We start from the raw sequence: 27,270 nt of genomic DNA on the forward strand, positions 1-27,270 counted from the left end.
ATGTTGCCAGAGCTGTGAATGTCCACCCAAGCACCATCACAAGGCTATGGAATCATCACCAACAACATGGATCAACTCGTGACCGTCCACGATCTGGCAGACCTGACCACGCCCGCACAAGATTGCAACATCCGGTTACGTCACCTTCGGGATAGGACCACCACTTACAAAGGGCAGTACTAAACTAGAAATGCTACATGTGTGAGGAGATAATGTACAATATTGGAAGAACATGGCCTTCTATAATTCTTTAAATCAAACATCCTGTGTACAGAAATTTAAAAATAGCAACTTTCTTTTTTAAAAATATTCATAAGATCAAAAATAAGAAGTTTCAACTTATAAATAGCAGATAATAACACTGTAAACATTTAAAAATTATATAGGTTATTACATACATACTAATTATATTGTTTGCTGTAAAACTATCGATTCTGTTTTTCTTCTCTTATTTACTAATTTTCAGTTCTGTAATCAATTGTTAAAATCAATAAATACACAATTCTCAAAATATATATACAATATTGTTCATAGTAATATGGTAACATAAAAGGATACATCCAAAGTAAGAACCATTTGTCGACAAACTTCAATAGTAGCACAACTTTTAACATAATCTATCAAATAACAGAACATATTAAAGTTAGATATAATTAAAATTATAGAATATTATAACAAATACTGTCATTTGTTTATGCTTATTAAATATATAAATGTATATTCATCCTGCACTTCTTACAATTTTTCTGTAAACTAACCACATTACAATCTGATAGGGTTTAACTTCAAGCCATTAAAATGTATAAACAAAAAATCTGACTATATCTTTTCTATAATATCCTTCTGAATGACTTATACTACGCTTATGCAACAGTATGTCAAGCTTCCATCTCATATAACTTCTGTTCATGGTTTTAAAAGACATTGTTTTCTTTTGCAACATTGTTATATAAATTTATCCTTACAAATCTGGGTTAAAAGTTTGGTTAATAAACATCTTGTTAAAATGTTAACCTATGACATGTTAAAAAAAGAAAGAATAACAATAATCTCATCAAGAAACTGTTAAGCTACAATAAGAGAACAATTATTCAGATTAATTGAAAAATGTTCAGAAAATACTGGTGAACCATGAGCATCTATACATGACTATGAATTATCATCCTAGTCTTCATTATTAGTTAGTTCAGCTACTGCTTTTGCAATGTCATTGACATTCTTTATTATTTTAAAAAATCAGGTCAAATTTTATACCTTAAAATAAATTAGTTATCATAAAATTAATAAGTTACATATCCAGATGAAACTAGATGTAGTTGATATTATGAATATGATAAGTTTATTTCGTGCTAAACTACACAAGATTTATGTGTTCACTGTTGTCTCTACTTTCTGAAAATAGATTAGAAAGGAAACAGCTTGTCAACAATGCAACAATATAAACTCTTTGGCTATTCTTATCTAAATTAATAGGGATCTGATTGTTACTTTTATTGTGTATAAATGGCCCAAAAGACAAAGTGCATTTCTGCAACAACAGACCATGAACTATGAATCTTTGCAATTTAAGTCCAAGTAAACTAGCCAGAAGGCAACATCCAACTCCTAATTGAGAATATTTTGTGATAAATAACCTACTTTAATATGTAGTAGAAATAACTTTAGCAAGTTATCTTTAACAAGTTTTTTTTTAGAAATAATATTTTACAACTGAATTATTTATGCAAGTTTAATAAATTATTATCATCTTATTTTGCAAAAGTCTCCAAAACAGTTAAGAGTTGCAACAAAGACACACATGACAACATAATTTGTTTCATACAACAAAGTGTAAATTCAGGTTTAATAAAGAAACATTTATACAACTTATGAAGTATAATTTTCTCACTACATCACTTGTGTCATTTAAAATCTCAAATACTATTCTCAAAATTTATTTGCTTTTTGTTGCTCTAAAAGTTAAAGTCTAACGTCTTGCATTCTCTCAAATTCCTTATAGTACAACAAACTAAAATCAAATTGTGTTTTTTAATCAGATAGTTAGATGTGGACATACCATTTGGAAGACATGCTTCTAATAGTTCTTGAAGTTCAAATACATTCACTGACCTGTGCTATAATGTTTCAAATATAAAAAATATTAACTAAAGTGTAGCAAAATGCAAAAAGAATATACGTGGTAAATATTCTGAATTATAAATTATTTTAAAGAGGCAAAGAAATTGCATCAACTTACACTTATTAGCAATGTTAACCTGCTCTTAGGGTTGATAAACTATTGTTATAGTTTTATAAATGCTTTATACATAATAATTCAGTCAATAAAAATTAACTTAAAAACACACAATTGCATATTCAGTTAGCTTCTGTGAATGAAAAATTTACAGAATCATAATTTTTTTATAAATCTCTCAATAACTCCACTTCTTGGGAAAAAGATTAATGAGAAACACATGGACACACACAAGATATAATGTAAATATCTAATTTGATATATATAAGCTATGGAAAATAAGAGCATGCAGTTAAAAAAATATTAACTTCAATCACACAATAACGTTAATTTAAGATTATGAATTATGTACAGATTTTTACACAATTTACAACTATGGTAAAATACACAATAACTGTAAATTATGTAAAAATATCCTTCCTATAATATTCTTTTGACTGACTTTTACTACACTTAAGCAACAGCAATTTAAACAGGATTGATTATCTCTTAAGGCAGATGTGATAAATATTTTTTGCTCTTTACATTCAGGTAAAAATATGACAAGTTAATTTAGTCTTGTAAATCCATGTTAAATATGACTACTGTTACCAACAATATAAGTTTTAAGCACTTGGTCATACTAAATTTTTAGTCATGCAGTCGATTCTCATATCAATAACTGCACATCTCTTGCAAAGCGTATAGGTTTAATCTGTACTCTATATCTAAATAAGATATAGATAGAACATTTTGTTCTAAGTACAGCTTATGGCCTTCTCTATATTATCATTTACTGCGGAGGAGAAATAACTTCAGTCCAACATAACAACCTCTTAAAATGCTTTGAAGGACACTGTTAACTGCAGTACCATTGTAGATCACTGAACGTTAACTCAACCAATACTGCAATGTACTACAGCTTTAACATTTCACAGTTAGTTCCAATTCAATAAGGGTATTTTGGTAATATACAAAAGTAAGAACAATAAATTTCGAAATATTATCTTAGATATTAACAAAAGTTACAGCCTCAAAAGTACACAAAGGCTTTGAAAGTATTTGCATATATATCTATCCCTCATTTAGACAATTATTCTTAGTTTAAATCAAAGATGTCAATAGGTACTTAAAAATTCAAAGCTCTGGGCCATAGTCATGGGAATTTTCAGGGTTTCAATATGATATAAATCATAGTTTTCTATTCTAATTTTTCAGGACAGAAGCCCTGTGTGCTAATGCCTAGTAACATCTCTGGCTGAAATATTATATCCATCTGACTAAAATAGGTCCTGAAATACAGACACATTTTAGCTGTGACTATTGGCATATGGGAAAAGACATCTGATGTTGTTTTTAGTGATATGTATGTTAATTATGAAATCAATATAGTTTGAATAATTTCCTTTCACTAGAGGAAAAATTAACAAAAACAATTTTGTTTATGAACAAACAGACTTAAATCTACTTACATTTATTGCATTTCATATGCAGTGCAAGATAAAAAATAGTTCAGTAGTTTCTTTAAATAATAATGTTTCCTACAGTTTAGAAGCATGCAAGTTTTATTTTACACAGTTGATTGTTAAAATAACTGTCCTAATGTGTCTTATATGAGTACAGTATAAAAGTTAGTAGCTATCCCAGTTTCTTTTGCTACATGCAACTGATGTACTAGAAAAGATTCTGCGAAATATACATTTTCTATTCCCAGGGTAGACTCATTTCTGTAAAGAGGCTTAGGTATTCCTACTTTATAATGGAAGAATCAACATGACAGATTACTTAATCATACAACGTGTAACTAAACTGATTAAGTTTAAAGCTAAGAAATAAAAATGTTGGACACTATGTGTAACACAAAATGAGAATAATCTTTATCAAAGACAAAAATACAGTATGTATAGATGTAACAGACACTGGAATGTCACTTTTCTTTAGGCTTGTGAATGCATTAACTTATTTTCTTTCCTTGAGATGTCTTTCCATCAAACAACTCACTCAAGATCTTGTCTAATGTTTAAATCCAGCATTCCTTACTGAATGGAAAATGTCAGGTTAACCCCTAGTGACTAACACTACCTAACTAACTAGTCATTACCAAATGATATAGAGAAGAATAACTTCAGTATACCATTGAAGGATACTGCTGTAGTTTACCTTACTGCAAATGTACAGCATTATAGCCATACCCCTCACTGGTAGAAGAGTATTATCTCCAGGAAATAACAAAAGTAGATTGAATGAAGCTAAAACTGAATAATTATAAATTTCTATAATAAAGTAAGAAGTTGTAACATGCACGGTATGCCTACATATTTCACATGGTACAGTTCTAATACAAACACACATGAGTTCAGTATAGCATTCAGGTCAGTGACCACACCACTCACTTTCTCTGCCATATACATTACTGTACTAAAAACCATTTTGTAGACTATACATGATACAGTCTGAATACCAAATTATGAGCTTGCACATTGTTATTAACATGCAGAGGTTATCTGAGTAGTATAACAATTAAACCATCACTTTCTAACAGAATAACAGTAACAAAATTAGGTGAAATAAAACATGTCATATTACAAAATATAAAAAATATGTTGTATGTATAAAAATCGTATATACAAAAAGTCTGCAATTACGAAGTTCAATATTAATAGTAAAAAATATAAAACTTAACATTTTGCCACAAAAGTTAAAAATCTAATTTTAATAACAAAGTTTCATCATCAGGGCTACTGAAATTATTCAGCTATAATCTACAATACCGATTTTACTTTTCAATGTGCCAAAAACTGTTGGATTTTGTGTTTTTTACTCTTAATATATAAGCAGTGTGCATGAAAAGAAATTATGATGTCATTCACACACAAAATTATGTTTCACCTTATAAAGGAAAAAAAGAAAAGTTAATTAAACTACAAAAATTTTATGCCAAAGGTAGAAAAAAATACTATCTACACAATTCTTATGTCACAGTTACAGTAGTTTCTCTTCAAAATGTACCTCCTAAAGTTTGATTACTGTTCTCTTGTTCTGTGTTTTATCAATTTACTATGTGCAAATGTTGAGATTCTAATATGTTGTTAAAATCTAAATTTGTTTTTTATTATTGTATACTTGTAACTGTAATAAATGTAAAGTCTGATAAGCCATTGAGTGTATACATTTGAACTAAACTGTAATGTTATATCAAAATTATAATAACTTCATTTATGTCAACTCAAGTCCAGCCAGACAGACACAATCTTTCATCTCCATAATAACCTAAGTAGTACATATTTTTAAAAAAATCTGAGCTTCCATATCATTCAGAAGGCCTAACTTATTACAGAGTGAAGTATAGTCTGAAACCATGCACAACTGTTTTTCTTATCTGCACTTAATAGTAAACCAAATTTCAGTAATAACTGAAAACCATCCAATTTTGGCTGTTTCAGTCACTGAGAAAGAGGAGGTAAGATTTAATCATTAATAGACAATTATATTGACAAAGGCTCTGTTTCTTCCAGAAATGATAATAAGACAACAGTAATGTTCATCTATATCAGTACTGACAGAGTGGGTTGTTATGTTAAACAAGTAGAAACACTAGAGAGCATGAAGTTTAATATTATTTAAGATTTCTCCTACCTCATCTGCAAGTTGTAAGAAGATGGTTTCATAGGAGCTGACTTTACTATCAAAAGAAGGAGGGGCCTAGAATAAAAAAGCCTTTATTTACAATATTAACGATGTGTTATGAAGTAATAAATTAACTTCTAAATTCAAGACTATAAAAACAGCTTCTGGTACTTAGGAACTTTCTGGAACAAGTTTGTATCAAGTTGGTCTACTTTATAATCTTGGTTCTTCAAAAAGTAGATTGATTTTGTTGTTGGATTTGCCATGGATTGTTGGATTCATGTATAAATAGATGGGTATTAACAAACGTACAAAGAATAAATTCTACTGTACGAGAGGAATAAGTGTACAAGATGAAACCAGAGGAAAGGCATAGCTTCAAATTTATTGTAATTTATGTAACAGAACTTTGCTTCCTGACAACTGGTTATTTATCAAAATCATTTGAAATATAAGAATTATAATGCATTTTACTCCCCAAACAATTGTACTGAAATAGCTAAACATTTCCTTCAAACTCTTCTCCTAAAACAGTGGTACTAAAGTTTATAAATCTAAACTAACTACCTGGTAGAGAACTACATCTCTATAAACTGTGGCAACCAGCTTTAGTTATTTTACTCTTCATTTTTATAAAATTCTGAAAGTTCCCAAAGAGTTTATTCAAAGTTTAGATCGATTTAATAATGCTATGCAACACAAATTTTGTTCCTAGATAGTATGTGTTTTTTTCTTTATTGCTTATGTTGTAAAAGTAAAGAAAATAACCATTATTCCCTTCAAATTTTGTTTTTGTGACCTGGATAGTGAAATTTAGAAATTAACATATTTTCTATGTAAAAACGGGCAAATTTGCACATTTTCATTCACATAAGTTCTGAATAAAACAACATATGATTTTCATGTATTTATACTAAAGTTATACTAAAATGAACAAAAATGTTTAGAAGTGAGTAGTTTTTCGATATTTGCGACTGTAACGTAAATTACTTTCATGTATCAGCCCCTAAATATAGTCTCCTCTCATGTTTTCGTTGCGCTCCTTGGTAGCAGCATTCAAAGTCCAGTATGAATTGATGGAAGCAGGTGCCTTGCTCCTATGAGTATGCTCCCATGTTCTCCTTGAATTTATCAAGATGAGCATCATGGATATGGACTTTGAGGGACATCCTGCAGCCCATTTTGCTGTAGTTCTCACCAGGAGCCTCAACCAGTTCCACATAATTTTTGGCCTTGTGATTGCCCAAGAAGCTCCGAACCACTGCGACAAAGCTGCCCCAAGCTTTTTTTTTCCTTCTTACTGAACTTCGTGGGGAATTCTGTGCACTCCAGGATCTTTATTTGTGGTCCAACAAAAACCTTTGCCTCAGACAGCTTAGAGAAGAAGTTTCAAAAGTACTTGAAGGCTGCAGACTCCTTATCAAGAGCTATGACAAGTTGTTTTATAAGACCCAATTTTATGTGCCATGGTCGGAACAACACCTTCTGAAGGTCCACTGGTGGCTCACACTTGACATTGTGCCTCCCCACAGAGAACTCAGTCCATTGTGATAAATTGGCCACATATGCAGCAGAATGCATCTGGAGAATGCTTGCAGCTTCTTGATGCCATCTCTGATAAAATCAGATAGATCTACATATTCACCCAAGCAGTTTGAACTAAACTGGAGTGGTGAGTGGTGAGCCAATAATATATATATATTACTATGGAAAGTTCTAGAAAATTCTAAAAGGTTCTTGAAAATTATCGTAAGTGCTACAACATTCTAGAAAGGTCTTGAAAATTCTTATAAGTTCAAGAAAATTGTCTATCAACTATTCAGTGCTGAATCAACCTGAAATGTTCTGGAAAATAGATAAATTTGAAAGTTTCATTACCCAGGTCACGAAAGCAAAATTTGAAGAGAAAAATAGGTCTTTTCCATTTACTTTAAGCATAAGCTATTGGGAAATAACACTTTCTGTCTGGGAACAAAAAAAGTAAAAATTTTGATACAAAGTGTAATTTAACCTTCTTCAAATATATTTACGTTTTAAAAGTTATTTATTATGACAATTCTTGAATCCTGTTTCTTACATAATGTAATTATGTGGTTTATTATACAACATGCCTACATAAAGCACTTTCTAACTAGAGTCCATACATGAAAGTCTCCATGACTATGTCAAATAGGCTTACCTTCATAATTGCTGGTTTAACTGCTGCAGGTACACAGTCAAGTAATCTTTAATAACAACAAAAAAACCATTAGTAATGAAATACCATGTTTAACCTTAAAACAAAATGTGTAGATTTTTTAAAATATTACCATAATTCATATAAATAACTAAAACAGAAATTATTTTCAAGACAAATATTTAATTGTCTAAAATCTACACATTTTCACACTAACTAAGATTGCCAAGTTTTATAATGCACCATGAATGTTTTTAATAATTTAAAATGGTAAAAAAATGTTGCATATATATACAGCTTATTATGAAATATTCAGTGATTTATCAGCATTCATATATTACAAATAATGTATCATTGATTTTTTGATTTTTGCACAAATAATATCTAATCCACTTACTTTAGTTTAATCAGCTTGGTCGAATACACACGCAAGGTGAAGCTGGTTTCCTGTCCTGGTTCAAAAGTTGTTGGTAAAAGTACATAGCCACCTTGATCAAGGTCACATTTCATGGATATCTGGATTTGATATAGATTTTGTTTTTTAAAATAAAGATTCATTTTATACAAGCTACAATTTTAAACAATATTTTGATGAAATTTAAATATATCACAGATTATTATACAAAACAGGAAACTTACAGAAAATATGATAATAATAGTTATAAAAGTGATTATATAATAATAACATTATACAACGACATGAAAACAAAGATCCCTCCATCTCAAATATACAGGAAGAGCACCCACTTCAACGTAAGATAAATTTTTATAACTCTACAACTTATATAACCAGAACTGTTTTTTTTTTTTCAAAATAAGCATACAAGATTATAAAATAAATTTAGTAACTGGAGACATAATTGAAAATATATGATTTCATGCAATAATTCTGTTTTTCTTATCCCAATTTCCATTACATCTTCATCTCCCCTCCCTCATAACCAAAATAACAAATCTTATTGACTGCTAACTTTGCACACCCCCCCTCTTTGTGGACAATCACACACACATATACTTTAATCCTGACACCTATGTTACAAATATGTAAGTACGTATACTATACCTGTCTACTGTTGCTATACTGCGAGTTCACTAGTGACTTGTTTTTCTTGAAAAATGATTTTCCTAATGTTTCAACTGAAGATTTGGGCAGCTTCAAACAGAATATACATTTCGTTTTAATTCATTAAATATATACATATGAAAAAAAAATTGTTTTCAAATATTAAGCATACATACATTTCAGACTGACTTTTAACTTCTATTAATTTTCTTTTCTTTTATTTTTTTTATCTCTTACATTAATTCACACTTTTTAAATGTAAAGTCTCTTCTAAACAACTGTTGATACGTAACAATTGTTATAATGTGTTTAACTTTTACAAGTTGGCAAAGAATGATTATATTTCGTTGTATCCCAGCTGACATGAAGAGCTCTGGATTGGTTAAAACACATCCTCAACAGAGGGTATCATAAATATAGCATTGTTAGAATATTATTATTATTATTACAAACTCTTAATTATTTGACATCCCTAAGGGTCCAGATTAAAAATATGGTGCATGAAGATATGACATGCCTAATACTAATGTTTTATGATGCATATAATTGTAATAATTAATTAATACATTTCAGTTAATATAATTATAAAATCTCATTACTAAAAAAAAACATTAGAGCCTTATACAGAAGTCAAACTAGAAATGTAGCAAGCAAGATACAAAACATTCACAGTTCCCTAACATGTTATACATTTCAACAGTAAATGAAAAAAAATCATTCAAATGCTTTCTTATATGGCTATTCCTCACCTGATATAAAGTAAAACCTATTACTTTTGGTTCAAGAACAGAGTGTTGGTTGAGCGAGATGAGTAATTCTTGAGTATCTGGTAAGATCAACTGGTATTGTGGGTTGGTGTGAAAAGTATCTAAAAAAATATTTTTTAACTCAAGATACAACATGCATGAAAACCACTGAAGTCAACATTTTGTTCTGCTTACATAACATATGGACAACAATAGATAATGTAATCCTTTAAGACTGTATTTGCATACTCACAGCTGGATGAATTAAATCTGAATATGCACTTTATTTGTGAGTAGACAGTTTATTCCATTCTCATCTTAGGACCACTAACCCTAATTTTTTAACCCTAATGTTACTAACAGCTATTTCAGATACACGTTTGGTTAGTTTGATGTAAAGCAAATTTGTAAGAAACAAGGAGGGAAGGGAAAAGAATCAGATTTTTCTATCAAATAGTAAATCCAGAAAGTCAGCCATTCAGAATCAAGATATTCATTCACTAGCTTAAGTTTCAAAGAAACAGAACAGACATTTTTCATTAGCTTATGGCATGTAGATAGATCCTGTTGTAAAGAACTAATGCAATTAAACCTAATATTCCTAATTCACCTAATTTATCATCAAATTTTATTATTAATGTGATTTAAACCTATTGTCTTTGAAGTACTAAATGTAACCTCTTACAAATGTTGCAAAAAAAATACAAGGCATGCAGAAAGTCTTGAGCATATAACAACAAACATGAGACATGCAAAATTATATTAAACATGTAAACTGTTATTGTACTTGAAATTCAGTGGTTTTATAAAAGAAACCTGCTATGGTATAATCTTACAGGTAAACATCACAGGTTAATGTATCACAACAATAATAAAGACTTGATTTATAGACAGTTAAAAATAGCTAACATCATCCATTCTTTACATAGTTTTATATGTCGTGTTTACCTTCTAATACACTTGTATCTCCTTGGAATGCAATTTTTTGGATTAAATTTATAACTAAAGGTACAGCAAACGTATGTGATAAATCTAACATGACAAACCTACTTAAAGGCACAATAAATTCTAAAAGAAATCTAGATGAAATATCATACATGCAACGTAGGATATGTAACATAATAAATTGGAGACTCATAACAATATATATAAATTTTGAGCCAAGTTATTTAAATAAATGAGTGTTTTACCACTTTCATATTACACATTTTTTTCCTTCTTAGCAATTTTAAGTATATTCAATCATTATGATTTAATTAAGATCACAGTTTAACTGTTTATCAGAGACTAAGAAAGTAAATCAAAATTTTCTAGATGGCAGCTTAAAATATTCTTATAGTGTGATTAAAAGATACATTATCACCAACTAGACTTTAAAATACTAATATTCTGAACTCTGAAATGACTAATAAAAATGAATGAAACATGGCACTGAACTTACAAGTGTAAACAGACATGATACAAGATAATGATACTTTAAAGATTACTAATATAAAACAAGACCCAAAACTCAAGTGTTTTCAGATATTAAACTGTTATTCAAAACAATAAAAGGTGATGAGAGAGTAGTATGCAATTTATAAGAACAAATGTAAGTGGATATTCCAGATGAACTGACCCTGAAGCCCAGACAATAATAACTGGATACACTCACAGCAGGTTCAGTTTGTACAAAAGAAATGTGCACATCACATGAAAGGCACAAAAACAATAATAGTTAAAAAAGAAGTTATAATAGTTTTTATAGGATAGAAAAATAAAAAAAACAAAAGCGAATGGGGATGGGGATGAGAAAAGATGATAATGTGAGATAATATATAGAAAATAATACTAATATTAAGAAATCAAGATATTAATATGGGTAATAATTGTATAAAATAAATTTAAGTATATGTTTACCTTCAGATTTGTTTTTTCTAAGAAGAATACACAGGTCAACAATCTCTGGATAGAGATTAATATCATTTGGCATTACAATATTCAACAGTGATGTCCAGTGATCTTCTTTAACCAAAGCTTTTTTGACTATTTGACAGTGATTTCAATAGCTAATTGAACATTATTCATAAGTAAATACTCTAATCCAGATCGCTCATAATTTGCCTCACACAATCTCAATTCTCATCAGCATATAATGCTGCTACGTGAAAAATCCACCTTGTCACTTACATCTCTTTAATAAAAATACCCACTAAACAGCAGTACTAGTAGCAGCTTCTTTAACTTTCTTGTTTCTATTTGATAGAAAATTTATCTCTATACCTCTCACGTTAATGTCTCCAAGAGTGTACTCAGACATGTTAAAGTGTTTTGTGACCAAACGTTCTTTGTTTGTTTTGAGTGAAAATCCGACGTTATTAAACAGTCCTTTATGGTTATTCTGGTTTGACTCGTGTACTGAAAGTTACATTTTTCATCATTAGATTAAGTCTGTTTTTTAGAAACTTTTTAATAGATGATGTTTCCTTTAGCTGTAACAACAAATAAAATGTACCTGTATTATTTCTGCATCCACCTGCCGAAACTCCTCGATGCCAGTGTCCATGGCAGAGCTTCATGTGCCATGGAATTTTAGTCCTTAAAGTAGGTTCATCTTTACTTGTTTCAGTATCTAAATGTACAACTTCAAAACTTGTGAAAGTTTTCACAAAGTCTTGATAATTCATCCTAAATGAGAAAAGTTCAACAGATCTGGTAAATTATATCTGTGATATGTCTCATTCCATCTAAGTATCTGTACAGCTCAGTGATATACATGCACCTAATTTACAACCAGTCATACATTATCTTTTACACATAGTTTTATTTTTTTTGTAAACAAATACTAATACAATATGTCAATTAAAGTATTTTAGAATGTTGTATCTTGTTTTTATATTATCTACCTTTATTTTTATCACTTTTAATACAAGATGTTTAATGTAATGCACATCGACCATTACATACTATTAAAAAGTAAGATTTACCCATGGTAAATTAGATCAATTAAGAGAATACAGCAATTCCTATTATTTGATGTAAATATTGTCACATTTTTTATGCAAAACACTTAACAGACAACTCACCAAAATTCTCCATCACCAAGATGTCTAGTAACTAACTTATGTGTTTCTTCAGAGGAAACTTTATTCCACTCTGATGAACTACAAGAAAAATTAGATAATAATTCTTATATTTTAAGTACTTCTGCAACTTATAACACACCATAACAACTAGTACAAACCATACATAATCTAATTTCCTCCAATATGATAATACGTTTCCTTTCTACTTTATTCATGTAACCCCTTAAAAACAGTTTAAAAAGACTAAGTCCTTTCTACTAAGTCCTTTAAAAATAAGTAATATGATACTTACTCTCGAGACCACCTTCCCACATAGTCCGAACCAGCTCCAAGAGGATTTCTGAGCTTAATTAACAGAATTTGATCGCTGTTCACAAGTTCCACCTAATTTACAAAAACATGTTAAACATATAGCCATTGAACCGTATTTAAATTTAGGTTTCTTTAATGTGTATAATTTAATATATAAGAACAGCTTTAATATATGTGGAACAAAATTATCCTTATCTACTCCTTCCTTAAAAAGTTAAATCTGAACATGAAATGTTTCAGCACTTCACTTTAAATAAAGTATCTACCTACCTAAAATAATTACAAAAAATTTAAAGATTATTTCTCATTTAAAAAAATTCGCATATCATGGATTATCATCACACTATGTTTTAAACTTCTAAATTATATTCCAATTATTATTCAGAAAATTTCCTTCAAATGTTTGATGTTAAGCACAAAGCTATGTGATGAGCTCTCTGTTCTGTGCTTACCACAAGAATCCAAATCTGGTTTTAGCATTATAACTAAACTTGCAGACTTATTACTGAGCCATTAAGGGGCATTGTATGAAGCATACAACATTATTTTCAAGTGTGTTCTTTTTTATAATGTAGTTTTAAAATGCAGTGGTTTGTTTTATAAATTACATTTTTTATTCATTTACAACTATTGAAACTACCTGGCTTCGCTCGGGTTATTAGGGTGATATATTCTAGATGACTATGTCAGTATGTGTATTCTGAACTCATTTTGACAAAAACTTACAACTTGCATACTTTTGTTGCTATGCACCATGACCTAAAACCAGAGGCAGTCTTATTCATTCTAATGCCCCAGGCAGAATTTAGTAAAAAAGGCCCCATAATGATAAGGAAATTCATAAATACATAAAAAGACATAGCATAGGGAGCCTTTCCATGTACCAGATCCCAGATAATAGCCCAGTTTCCCAACAGGTAAGACCACCTATCTCAAAAGCCATTTTTGGAATGCATTGTTATCAAATTTCACTGGCTTTTCTATATATTAGAGGTTGCTATACAAAGAACTGCTTCTTTTCTATGTGTTCTTTTGCTACCTTGCCTCATTAAAAAGATTCACACAGGCATATGGTTAATTAATACCCACGTACACACCCTCAGGGTCCACTTAGTATGGGTATAAAATTCCAAGTTTCTAGGTTCTTGCCTCTTGGAGCTATGGTGTTAACACATACACACAAACATTTGCATGCGCTAGCTCGCACGTGTGTGTCTGTCCATGATTTATATTTGTAATGTAAGGACCCACTTCTTTTCTGTGTGGTTTTTTTCACTACCTTACTTCATTAAAATCATGTATATGCTCACATGCATATGGAAAACATAAGTAATACCCAAATGCACACCCTCAGTTTCCTAGGCTTCTTCCTCTTTGAGCTATGGTAGTAACACATAAATAGACATGCCCTTTTATTATCATAGATTAACTATTAAAATTTTAGTAAAAAAAAAAGAGGTTTATAATCACCTTAAAGCCTAAAGCACAGACTTTTCTGGCAATTCCTTTATAAGGAGAGGAATGCTTTTTGAGCATATTTTTCACAATTTTTATTTTGCATCAATAATAAGCTTGCACGTAAAGTTATTAGTGACTATTAGTTTAAACTACTGGTTAACTGTAATAAATTTCTTTCCTTAAGTTAGTTACTGTTTTAGCATTTTACTACTATGAATTTTGTGACTGTTGAATAATGTTATAGTTTTTCGATTTTACAAACAGAATAAGTCAAAAGTTCAGTTTGTTCTGAATTTCGCTCAAAGCTACACGAGGGCTATATGCGTTAGCTATCCCTAATTTAGCAGTGCAAGAATAGAGGAAAGGCAGCTAGTCATCACCACTCCCTTCCAATTCTTGGGCTACTCTTTTACCAACGAATAGGGGGATTGACCTTCACATTATATCGCCCCCAAGGCTGAAAGGGCGATCATGTTTGGTGTGAAAGGGATTCGAACCCGCAACCCTCGGATTACGAGTTGAGTGCCTCAACTAGCTGGCCATGCCGAGCCAAGTCCAAAGTAAATTTCGAATTATGTCGTCAATACAGAATTATGTACTAGTTCTTTGCTTTCGACACTTACGATGGACGTTTGAAAATTGTGTGTACATAAGAGAAGTTATAGCGAATTTTCTATAAGTTATCATGTTTTATATTTTTTAAAAATCGACAAATATCAAATAATCCCTAAAAATGGAGAATTTCAAACTAATGTTTATTATGTTAACATAACATTACCTATTGATCCATCTCGGCTGTTCCATTCTTTAAACTAAATTAACTTTAATAAAACGCTTAAAGTTAGCCCTTATCATTCATATACTTACGTTTTGTTTTTTTAAAAACTCATTTAAATTTACTACCTCTACAACATCTGCAGATAACCAATTCTAAAGACTGGCCACCCTGTTAGAAAACTAAAACTGTGTTAGTTAAAGACGACTATTTGCCTGCAATATTTATACTTCTCCTATTCCTACTATTTATTCTCACTATCAGTTCCCTTCACAACCTTAAACACCTTAATCAGTTCTTCTCTAACTCTCCTTTTGTCAAAAGAAAACAACTTAAGTAATCTTAACCTCCTCTTATATGACAATTTCTACATTGAAGATACCATTCTGGTAACCTTCTCTAAACCCTTTCCAATAATTCGATGTCTTTCCTAAAGTAAAGAGCCCAAATCTGAACAAAATGTTCCAAATGCGGCCTAACCAGTTACCTTTACAATAAAATGATAACCTCTTTACAGTTGTAATTAATAGTTCTATAGATACCACCTAAAAACCTATATGCCCCACTACTAGCAACAGCACACTGCTTGGACTTAGAGATGGATCGACTACTATACCTAGAGATCTTTCGTAACACCGGTAAGGTTAATCCTATCCAAATTATACTTATAAATCAAACTATTATAACCCACGTGCATTACCTTGCGGCCCGGCATGGCCAAACGTGTTAAGGCGTGCGACTCGTACTGAGGATCGCCGGTTCGCATTCCCGTCGCGCCGAACATGCTCGCCCTTTCAGCCGTGGAGGCGTTATAATGTGACGGTCAATCCCACTATTAGTGGGTAAAAGAGTAGCTCAAGAGTTGGCGGTGGGTGGTGATGACTAGCTGCCTTCCCTCCAGCCTTACACTGCTAAATTAGTAACGGCTAGCATAGATAGCCCTCGGGGTAGCTTTGTGCGAAATTCGAAAACAAGCAAACAAACTTTATCTTGCATTCATTATATTTAAAACCTATTTGCCATAAAAGTGTTTGTTTAGAAAACAGATACTATATTTAAAAAATACCTACTTTTTCAACAGCCATAATCCTATAGTTTACAGTGAGTAAAATACCATTAGCCAGTTTTTCTGGTTGGTTTCTTCCCTGAAATATTAAGCAAGGAAAACATCATAAATACATGGTATGTAAAAGAACAAATCAAAATATAATACTAAGTTGTTATAAGCAAATCAAGTTTATCAATTTTCCATATAATTTAGTAATACGAGTGGTACATACAATAAGGATAAAATAATGGTGTTATCTTATAACACATAGATAAAACCTTCCAACTATAATAAACTTCTAGTACTATGTCATTGTGACTCAGAACTTATGTAAGTAAATACTAATGTTTGCTTCATGAAACAGTATATATTTTCAATTACAATCATTTACTATGTGAAACATTCTGAAGTAGTATTCAAAATTTTTTGTCAGAGTTTTAAATAACTGTGTAACGAATTTACTGTTATACATTTATTTTAATATCTATGTTTGTTTCAGTTTAATATATATTTAGAAATGAATATAACGTATATTTTTACATGTGTATTGCAAAAGTCCCGCCGGTTCTCTAAATTTGTAGAAGATCCCCGAGCGTTAGAATCAACAAAGTAATACGTGCACGTGTAAAATACCAGTATTGTTGGCAGCTGAATTTTCGAGAATCTTGCCTAATAAGTATAAAAAGTAGACACATCGCAACACGTGGATATACAGCTTTAATATTGTTGGTTTGCTACAATCAGTGTACTATAAACCTCCAAAGCTATAATTGAGAAAAACTTTTATTAATCGGAAGACTATAGATATTTGACCAGAAACGTTTATATATTTCGAACATTACGAACCGTTCAACTTCAGAAAATTAAGTTCGGATGTTAGGATTTCTACGATAGCATTACATATTGTCGTCGGTGAAAATCTGTGTGCTTCAAGCTAGCTAGCTAGTCAGAAGCAGTGTACTTGTGTAACAACATAGAATTAATTCACTCTTTGTGAATCGTCGATAAAAAAAATCAGGTTTCAGATTAGATAGAAGACTTAGTATTGTTTGTAAGATTGTAAACCTTTTGAAGATAAATCATTATTTGTAATAACTATCTGTAATAACAGTTATTATAAACTGTATTGTTTGTATATTAAAATATATTTATGTTAAGGAAGAAAATTGTGTATAATTCTTGTCAGTAAATGTCACAAATTTGAAATACATATTGACAGTCAATTAACTTCTGAATTAAAATTAAAATTTCAGCTAGTTGAAATCGTAAGGCGTAACATGCGTAACATAATAAATCGGAGACTCATCCGAGATAAATTATGATATGAATAATGATATAAATTATGATACGTAACAACCACTAATAACAATTTGTCATTAAATGCTGCATTTTTTTTCAAATATTTTCTTAAATACAACAGTTTTACAAAAAAAAATATTAATAATGTACGAACTATTACTGTTACATCAAGAAATATTTATAATCAAGCTCAGAACATCCAAGTCTTTATTAGTCAACAGTAAAAATATATAATTTGTAAGTGTTAACATCAAAGGTAACACTCGTAAATTTAGGGAATATTTTCAACTTTTTACGGGCCCGGCATGGCCAGGTGGATTAAGGGGTTCGGCTCGTAATCTGAGGGTCGCGGATTCGAATCCCGGTCGCACCAAACATGCTCACCCTTTTAGCCATGGGGTCGTTATAACGTAATGGTCAGTCTCCCTATTCACTAGTAAAAGAGTAGTCCGAAAGATGGCAATAGGTAGTGATGACTAGCTGCCTTCCTCTCTAGTCTTACACTGCTAAATTAGGGACGGCTACCGCAAACAGACCTTGAGTAGCCTTGTGCGAAATTCAAAATAATTCAACTTCTATTGATTTTTTTATATGAACTTCACACAACAGGTTGTGAACAATCTTTTTGGTGTTGCTTTGTGTTTGAGAACTGAGACAAACTTCTACGAATAAAAAATTACTGAATGTTTAGTATCCTATCATCTATGATACATTTAATTCCAATAAAAAAAATGTAATTTTAAAAAAGTGATATATTCATTTCATTTACAAAATGTACAAACATCAAACTGACCTTAGCCTTAAGCAAAATAATATAAGGTCTATAAAACGTTTTTATCAATACGCCATAGAGTTTGTTTCTTTATTTTTAAATTTGGCGCAAAGCTACACGAGGGCTAACTGAGCTAGCCGTCCCTAATTTAACAATGTAAGACTATAAAGAAGACAGTTAATCACCACCACCCACTGCAAACTCTTGGGCTATTCTTTACCAACGAATAATGGGATTCACCAGACATTATAACGCCCCCACGGCTGAAAGACGAGCATTTTTGCAGTGGGTGGGATTCGAACTCGCGACCCTAAGATTTCGAGTCGAGGGCCTTAATTATCTGGCCATGCTGAGCCACACCATGGAGCGTGACATGATATTGATACTAACAAGAAATGGCAGTATGTTTAAAAATATAATCTCAGAAATGTTACGACTAAGAGAAAAATCACAGGAGCAAAGGTCTTTCTGTGTACATTGCTTATAATTCTGTTTTAAACTTCCGAATTCATCAGCAAATGGCCTAGCGCGTTAAGGCGTGCGCTTCGTAATTTGCGGGTTCGCGCCCGAGTCGCGCCAAACATGCTCGCCCTCCCAGCCGTGGGGGCGTTATAATGTTACGATCAATCCCACTATTCGTTGGTAAAAGAGTAGGCCAAGAGTTGGCGGTGGGTGGTGATGACTAGCTGCCTTCCCTCTAGTCTTACACTTCTAAATTAGGGACGGCTAGCACAGATAGCCCTCGAGTAGCTTTGTGCGAATTTCAAAAAATTTTTTGCAGAAGATAGGTTGTAAACTTGAGATAGCTGTGAAGTGTATACAATGAGATGAATATAATCAAACATTCAGTGATGCCAAACAGGTTTTTCATAATTGTAAAGATTGTGTTAACATTTTAACCACGTGACAAAAAAAAACTAACTTTATTTTTCAGATATAAAGAGTAAGAAAAATTCCCAATTATGTTTTCAATTATTTATTGATAGAATTAATTATATTTTTGAAACGTATTTGAATCTGTGTTAGCTAAAACTCTTGTTGAGTTATAGGAACATGCATGTTGATTTTACGTTAATCACAGTATTACTAGAGATATTTGTTTGTTTGTTTTGGAATTTCGCACAAAGCTACTCGAGGGCTATCTGTGCTAGCCGTCCCTAATTTAGCAGTGTAAGACTAGAGGGAAGGAAGCTAGTCATCACCACCCACCGCCAACTCTTAGGCTACTCTTTTATCAACTAATAGTGAGATTGATCGTCACATTATAACGCCCCCATAGATGAAAGGGCGAGCATGTTTGGCGCGACGGGGATGCGAACCCGCAACCCTCGGATTACGAGTCGCACGCCTTAACACGCTTGGCCATGCCGGGTCACTACTAGAGATATAAATACCATTTGTAGCGAAAAGCATAGACCTATAACAATTTACAACAGTGCGTACGTGTTCAAGCTTGCAGAGTTAATGAATGAGTGTATGTGTGTGTGTGTGTTTTCTTATAGCAAAGCCACATCAGAGTATCTGCTGAGTCCACCGAGGGAGATAAAGGAGGACATAAACTGATTTTTTTATCGTAACATGGTGTGGATGTTAAATTACTTTCACCAGATAATTTAAAAGAGCCTGCGAATAAAAGAAAAACCAATAAAATACTGAAGTAAGAAAAGGGATTATTTTAATATAATAAACTAGAATGTTGAACCTTTAACTTTACTTCAGAATTATCTCAAGAGCACACAGTGAGATAGGAAGCCTGGTTGACATGGTATAATAATGGAAAGAAGTACAAACAGAAAGGTACATGGCATTTAAAAAATTAGTTATTTTGTTGTTATTAAGCACAAAATTACACAATGGAATATCATGCTCTGTCTACAATGAGTATCAAAACCCAGATTTTATTGTTTTAAGTCTGCAGATTTACAGCTGACATACCAGGAGGCCAAAGCGAAAGCAATTACAATCCTAGGTATGACTGGTAGGTATCTTTCATGCTTTTCTATAATGGGTTTTCACCAGTTGTAATTTTAAATACCGGATTTGAGTTTATTCTCCTAAATCTTTTCCTAAACTATTATTGCTTGGAGAAGAAAAATAAAACATACGAAAATTTGGATATTGAAGACATACGTAAAACAACTGTAGATTCAACCGAGATTTGAACTCGGATCGCTGGATTCAAAGTCCTTCAAAGGATAGCCCTTGTGTAGCTTTGCGCAAAATTAAAAAAAACAAACAAGACCTACCAAAAGCTTTTAAAAGAACAAAAAAAGGAAATACAAAATTCTGAAAAGAGCAGGAAGCACAGAACAAAAAATTAGAAGGGATAGAAAATTAAAAAAGAAACAAGAAAACTGGAAGAAATAATTTAAAAATTAAAATAAGATCAGAACAAACGTGACAGAAATATAAAAAAAGAAGTTTTAGAAAGGGCATATCATTTAAAAAAGAATTAGAATAATAAATAAATCTAGTTGAAGGGTAGATCGATAATGAAGATGTACTAAGAAATTACAACATCAACTTTTGAGAAATGTAGAAGGATATTGAAGAAGCACAGATAGACTATGGTGATACATTTGAAGATAAATTATCAAATGCAAAAATTAAACCAGCCACAACTCTTTCCCTGCATTGTTTTAGGGATAAAACTTATTTTGTCAACATCTGTTATCACTAGTACAGCACCGTCTGTTGTTTAAAAGCTATCGTGAAATATTCCAGCTATGACATTGGCTAATCCAGTTCCAGAATACGATAGCAAGATATGGTAGTCACACCAAGCTCAGTTTGAAATACTTTCAGAGTGAATGATTGGAATAGTGAACAAAAAAACTTACCTTGCTGCCAATCTGAAAGTACCAGCTTTGACAACATTAAGTAACCTTCCAGCAAAGAGCCACATCATCCAACATTATTAACTGCCTTAAAAAACAAGTTTGCAGTATCACAACAGATAAAGTATCACATTAAAGCTCCAGAATAGGATAGAGAGGTAAAAAGAGACCTTAGCTGAACTTGTAGGAGATTTGGAAAGGCTTACCTAATTATTTTACATGAATGCTCCTTATCCTATAACATTAGAAGATATGTGGATCAGACTAAATCAAAATAAATGTGCATTTTTAAAGAAAGTTTTGCAGTTATAAATGGAACTATAATCCATTAAAGTTTCAGAAAAGCTACTAACAGTACCTTCCACAAGCTATGGGAATATTAGATCCTTTAGTACTGAAATAAATTTCCAATACTAATCAGTGATGTCGAGAAAACCCACTTGTAGAGAAATATATATGCAAAAAAGGGCTCGTTTGGGTTGAGAAAATATTTTACATAGAAGAGCGAAGAACGTTTCGACCTTCTTCGGTCATCGTCAGGTCAAAGAAGGTCGAAACGTTGTTCGCTCTTCTATGTAAAATATTTTCTCAACCCAAACGAGCCGTTTTTTGCATATAAATTTCCAATACTGATAGTGTAGAAGAGATGAAAGTATTAGTTGGGTAATAAAGAGAACAGTAGAAATAAACAAGATAATATTTTGTGTAACTTGAAGATACATATTGTCAGGAATTACAGGCAAAGTCCTATATAGAATAACATCTTTCCTCAAAAGATACCATAAAGAAGCAACAGTTATAATTTTAGAAAACTTGGCAGTTACAAATGAAGCTGGAATAAATTAACAGCTGTTATTAAGCCAAAGTTTGTTTGTTTTTGAATTTCGCGCAAAGCTATTCGAGGGCTATCTGCGCTAGCCGTCCCTAATTTAGCAGTGTAAGACTAGAGGGAAGGCAGCTAGTCATCACCACCCACCACCAACTCTTGGGCTACTCTTTTACCAACGAATAGTGGGATTGACCGCCACGTTATAACACCCCCACGGCTGAAAAGGTGAGCATGTTTGGCGCGACCTGGATGCGAACCCGCAACCCTCAGATTACGAGTCGCACGCCTTAACACCCTTGGCCATGCCAGGCCTTAAGCCAAAGAGACAAAGCCTAACATATCAAAGAAACAATATAAAGCTAACACGACATAAAGAAAACAAGAGTTAGTTTAATTTACAAAGTAAAGTTCGGCTGGAAATATTTCATCTATCATTAACAGGAAAGAAGTTTGTTTTAGTTGTTATGAGGAAAATTACCCATGAGTCCATGGGCTTACTAGTGAAAAACCTTGCAGTGTACTGATTAACAAAAGTTCTACAGCCACAACTGCTAATCCTGATTTGTTTATGAAAGTTGAAAAAATTGCATCCAGAAAAGTGAGGGATTGATACAAAGACCAAATAGACATAAAATTCAGCCAAACAGGGAGTTAGAAATACCCTTACTGTAGGAAGTTTTTCTTCACCTCATTACGTGTTGATAATTGACATCGAGAAAGATTGCATATTTGGAACTGACTTCATGTAGAAACTTGGATGTGAGGCCAGACTATCTTGAGGTAACTTGATAGTCTATGACCAGAAAAGTCCCTTTGCATTTCTTGAGAATTAATATATCAGAGGTTGATCATCCGCTGGAAACAGGAAGAGTGAACATTATCCCACCAAGAAGTGAAATAATCATAACAGCAGCTAGTAGTGGCAATTTTATATCTAGTGGCTGAAGTATAGTGGAACAAAATATTCCAGTATATCACGGTGGGTTGTTGTTTAGAAGAAACCTCCTTGATATGGAGAGTAAAAATACGATACATGTTTTTACTCAGGAAATATTTAAATCATCTTTTCTGTAATTCTCTAAGTGCTGATAAAGCTGGATTCCATCAAGGTGACATGATATGGTTGATGTATTTTCATCATGAGAAAGGACAGACTTCAAAGTTAATAGATGTTCAGAGGAGAATGACCAACTGAGTAATTCCAGTGAAGAGCTTGTAAGTGAAACCTCAACCTGCAAAGGAACTCAAAGCTACTTTCAAAATTTCTTCCAGAAAATCATCAAGGGTGGAACTGCTAGTTGACTCGACCACCCATCTACCTAGAAAAGATTTGTTCAGAAACACCATAAGAAAGACTTGTTGAATTATAATTTACTGTGGTGTTTATGTATTTATTCGTAGTGAAATTGTTCAATCAAAGAAATGGCAGTGTTGTAACTACATTTTTAATATTGTAATTTGTTTGTTAGTTAGAGAGCACCTGATGTTAAGATAGGCATAGAATTTAGATAGCTTCAAGTTCATAAAATTTTTCTTGTATATTTGAAACTAGATTATAAATACAAGATAGTTATAGGAAGTGTGTAATGTAAGTTTAAAGATAATCTAGTATGTGGTAAGAGGGAGAGAGAAATTGTTTCAAGACGAGTGTGTGTTTTCTTATAGTGAAGCCACATTGGACTATCTGCTGAGTCCATCGAGGGGAATGAAACCCCTGATTTTAATGTTGGTATTAAGACAGTTGAATCAGTCAGTTTGTTTCCTTGAAGTATTTGGATTTGTTTTAACTGTGTGGATATGTTTTTCTTATAGCAGAGCCACATCAGGTTTTCTGCTGAGTCCACCAAGGGGAATCGAACCCCTGATTTTATGATTGTATATCTGCAGACTTACCACTGCACCAGAGGGGTACTTGTGTTAGCTCTCATGTTTGTCGAATTATTCTATAAAAAAGTAACTTAATTTCACATTAATTCTAGTATCGTTGGCCTGCAACAATTTATTGTACTGTGCGAATATTCAAACTTACATAGAAGGTAAAGGAGAAACACTATTCTTTTTATCGTTACATAGACTGAACATTGAATTATTTTCACAAGATAATTTTAAAACTTTCGCCAACAAAGGAAACGACGATGTGATGAGGCACGTAAAAATATAAAATTATTACAGAAATAATAGAAAACTGAAAGTTGGAATAGATATTTAATGATCATAAGTATTTGTTACGTTACTGGTTCAGCTACTAAAAATAATTCTTGGTTAAAAGAAAAATAACACTATATAACAAAAATTTTACTTTTTCTTTTGTGACCGGGGGGGGGGGGTAAAGCGAAAGCATGATGGGAGACTATATTTGGGGGCTGATACGTGAAAGTGATTTACATTACAGACGAAAATCTCGAAAAACTACTCACTTCTAAAAATTTTTGTTCATTTTTGTATAACTTTAGTATAAATACATGTAAACCATATGTTGTTATATTCAGGCCTTATATAAATGAAAATGTGCAAATTTGCCCGTTTTTTACCTAGAAAATAGGTTAATTTCTAAATTTCATTATCCAGGTCACAAAAGCAAAGTTCGAAGGGAATAATGGTTATTTTCTGTACTTTCACAACATAAGCAATTAAGAAATAACACATAATATCCAGGAACAAAATTTGAGTTACATAGTGTAATTTATACAGTGTTGACTTAAGTTACCGTTCACCTCACTGGTACAACAAATTTCACTAACAAAGGTCTTTTTTCGTTTTTGAGCACAAAACTACACAGTTGGCCGTATTAATTCTGTCAACTGCGTAAATCGAACCCCGCATTTTAATATTTTAAGTTTGCTAACTTACCTTTAACTAAACGAATTAATGAAGTTTCTAATTGCGGAAATTATTTTATTCAGATTTGAGGATGATTGGACAACGTTTTAGAATGATACATTTATTTCGTGATGATAAACAGCTACTTTAAGTTCCAAAAATTAATCTACAAATAAACTGGAAGTGTTGCTATCAAAAAAAGAAAAGATGTAGTTTCTGGTGCAGGAGTTGGAGGCTAAGATTCTAAAAATATAGTTTTCCAGTTCGCAAATGAAGGTGAAAATCTGCCCTTTTTATTACAATTGATATATGACATGTTTCTAATTTAACAATCCAGTCTACAAAATATTCTACCATGTTTAAAGAAAGTCTGGGTATTTTTCACGCTAATGTAAACTTTACTATAGAACATGCGCTCAGCTGAAAGTGGCCAACTCAGTTTTCTTGTTATTACTTTAGACTATTCACTTGGAAGACTTAAAACAAATTTGTAGTAATAAACGAAACTTATTGAAAGCCTTAGAGCTTCCATTAAAACAGTAGCGATTACTGGACATGTAATGGCTAATCGTATTAGAAATTCCAAGGAGTTATAAACTTACTATTTCAAACCATTTACCTGAATTAAATAAGTATGTAAATACTGTTACTGTAACTAACTTTCCAAAGACCACGAATCATAACTTTCTATCAGAATTATACCAAACAAAATCAAAAACATTCAAAGATGTACATACAAATTTGATAATAAAAACAAAAGAAAGCAAACTCTATCACAAGCGCCATGTCTATAGATCTAAGGCCTATTGGTCCTAAAGCCCATTGGCTTTAATCCCACTAGCCCTACAACTGATTTCTTTACGGGTATGAAGAGTAAAGGGTTTACTTCTGTTCTGTAATGAGTAGCAACTTTGTAACTGCAAGTAACAAGAGAGAGTAATAGGTACTCTTGATTTTGTATGTATTCCATCACATATCAACAAAACAGACCAAAAACGTTTCTAACCCTTCACCAATGGTTCAATAGTTTGATTCTTTGAAGTAACTACAAGGAGACCATGGAATGTATCTCTTGTGTGTTATCTCTGACTTGATATTGTTTTAAAGCAAAGATGCCTCTCTCTCCATTAAGTAAAAACGCTGTTTTATTACGATAAAAATAACTTCTGAAAGACTAATAACCATGATGACAACATGTGGAACCAACGCTTAGTCAATGGTTACACTCTAATTTTTAGGGTACTCTTACCTGAATATGTTCACTTTATACACCACAAAGAATAGATGGAATTCCTATTCTACAGTTTAACTGGTTTCTTCTCACTTCTCTTTTATTATTTTGCAAAAATCTACTTTTATTTAAGAAGTCAGAAATCTTCACCATATATCAATATGACGAATCCTAATTAAAACCCGTGGGTCTTATTACTATGTAAGACTATTGAGTAGTTCTCTTATCACTAGAGGTGCAGATGTCATTTTACTATGCATAAGGCAATTAATTTTGTCTATTTTTTGTTAAGTATAAAGCTGTGCACATGGGCTATTTGTGTTACACCAACAGCAGAACTATAGATATAGTATTACAAGCCCTCTAGCTTACCATTAAACCACCGTTCTAATTAGATCTATATTGATGAACCAAGATTATGAAACATAGCTAATTCAAAACTACTTATCGCTATGGTGTAAGAGGGTAGTTAGATGTACGTCACAGGATTTAAATTTAAGGGTTTTCTTGAAAAGTGTTACAAAACACAATGTACAGTAAACGTACCTGAGATCTAAAGAAAAAAAATTTTCATTGTAATTTAGCGTACTGGGATCAAAGCAATAATACCACCTTGGCAAGAGAGAGCGCTAAACGTTATTTTATTATAATCCACTAGATGGGGCAGCCTACACAGTAGTATGCCTATATTTACTGCAAAATTTCCTGATTAATTAAAGAAGCTTTACAATTATTGCTTAATATACTTAAATATATTTCACACACCAGATTCCGCACGGTCCCCGAAAATGTTCGGTTTCAAAAGTAAATAAAACCAAAACTAAGAGTAAAATTATTTTTATTTCTTGCCTTTGAAGTTTATGTTATTCTGTGTTGTAGTCTACAGTGAGTGCATAATTCTTCTCATGAATCATGGAATGCACCCGTTTTACTGACGTCATGACAGTACAAATTGCAACATGAAACGTAAACTGCTCCCCATTAGTACAACGGTAAGTCT

At 31.9% G+C, this 27,270-nt stretch overlaps 1 protein-coding gene across 1 annotated transcript in view; it reads right to left on the minus strand.

The window, feature by feature from the left end:
• The window catches only part of LOC143232208 (calpain-C-like), a 51,901-nt gene that overhangs the window by 16,460 nt on the left and 8,171 nt on the right, over window positions 1-27,270 (minus strand). The window contains exons 4-14 of the mRNA XM_076467364.1: window positions 16,505-16,579; window positions 13,182-13,273; window positions 12,890-12,967; window positions 12,319-12,491; window positions 9,828-9,946; window positions 9,079-9,168; window positions 8,413-8,531; window positions 8,019-8,064; window positions 5,849-5,914; window positions 2,057-2,114; window positions 559-617 (exon numbers count right to left, since the gene is read on the minus strand). Of these exons, the coding sequence (XP_076323479.1) occupies window positions 559-617; window positions 2,057-2,114; window positions 5,849-5,914; window positions 8,019-8,064; window positions 8,413-8,531; window positions 9,079-9,168; window positions 9,828-9,946; window positions 12,319-12,491; window positions 12,890-12,967; window positions 13,182-13,273; window positions 16,505-16,579 (975 nt within the window). The remainder of the gene's footprint in view (window positions 1-558; window positions 618-2,056; window positions 2,115-5,848; window positions 5,915-8,018; window positions 8,065-8,412; window positions 8,532-9,078; window positions 9,169-9,827; window positions 9,947-12,318; window positions 12,492-12,889; window positions 12,968-13,181; window positions 13,274-16,504; window positions 16,580-27,270) is intronic.

This window comes from Tachypleus tridentatus, chromosome 1 (assembly GCF_004210375.1).
Source record: "Tachypleus tridentatus isolate NWPU-2018 chromosome 1, ASM421037v1, whole genome shotgun sequence".
Taxonomy (NCBI): Eukaryota; Metazoa; Arthropoda; class Merostomata; order Xiphosura; family Limulidae; genus Tachypleus; species Tachypleus tridentatus.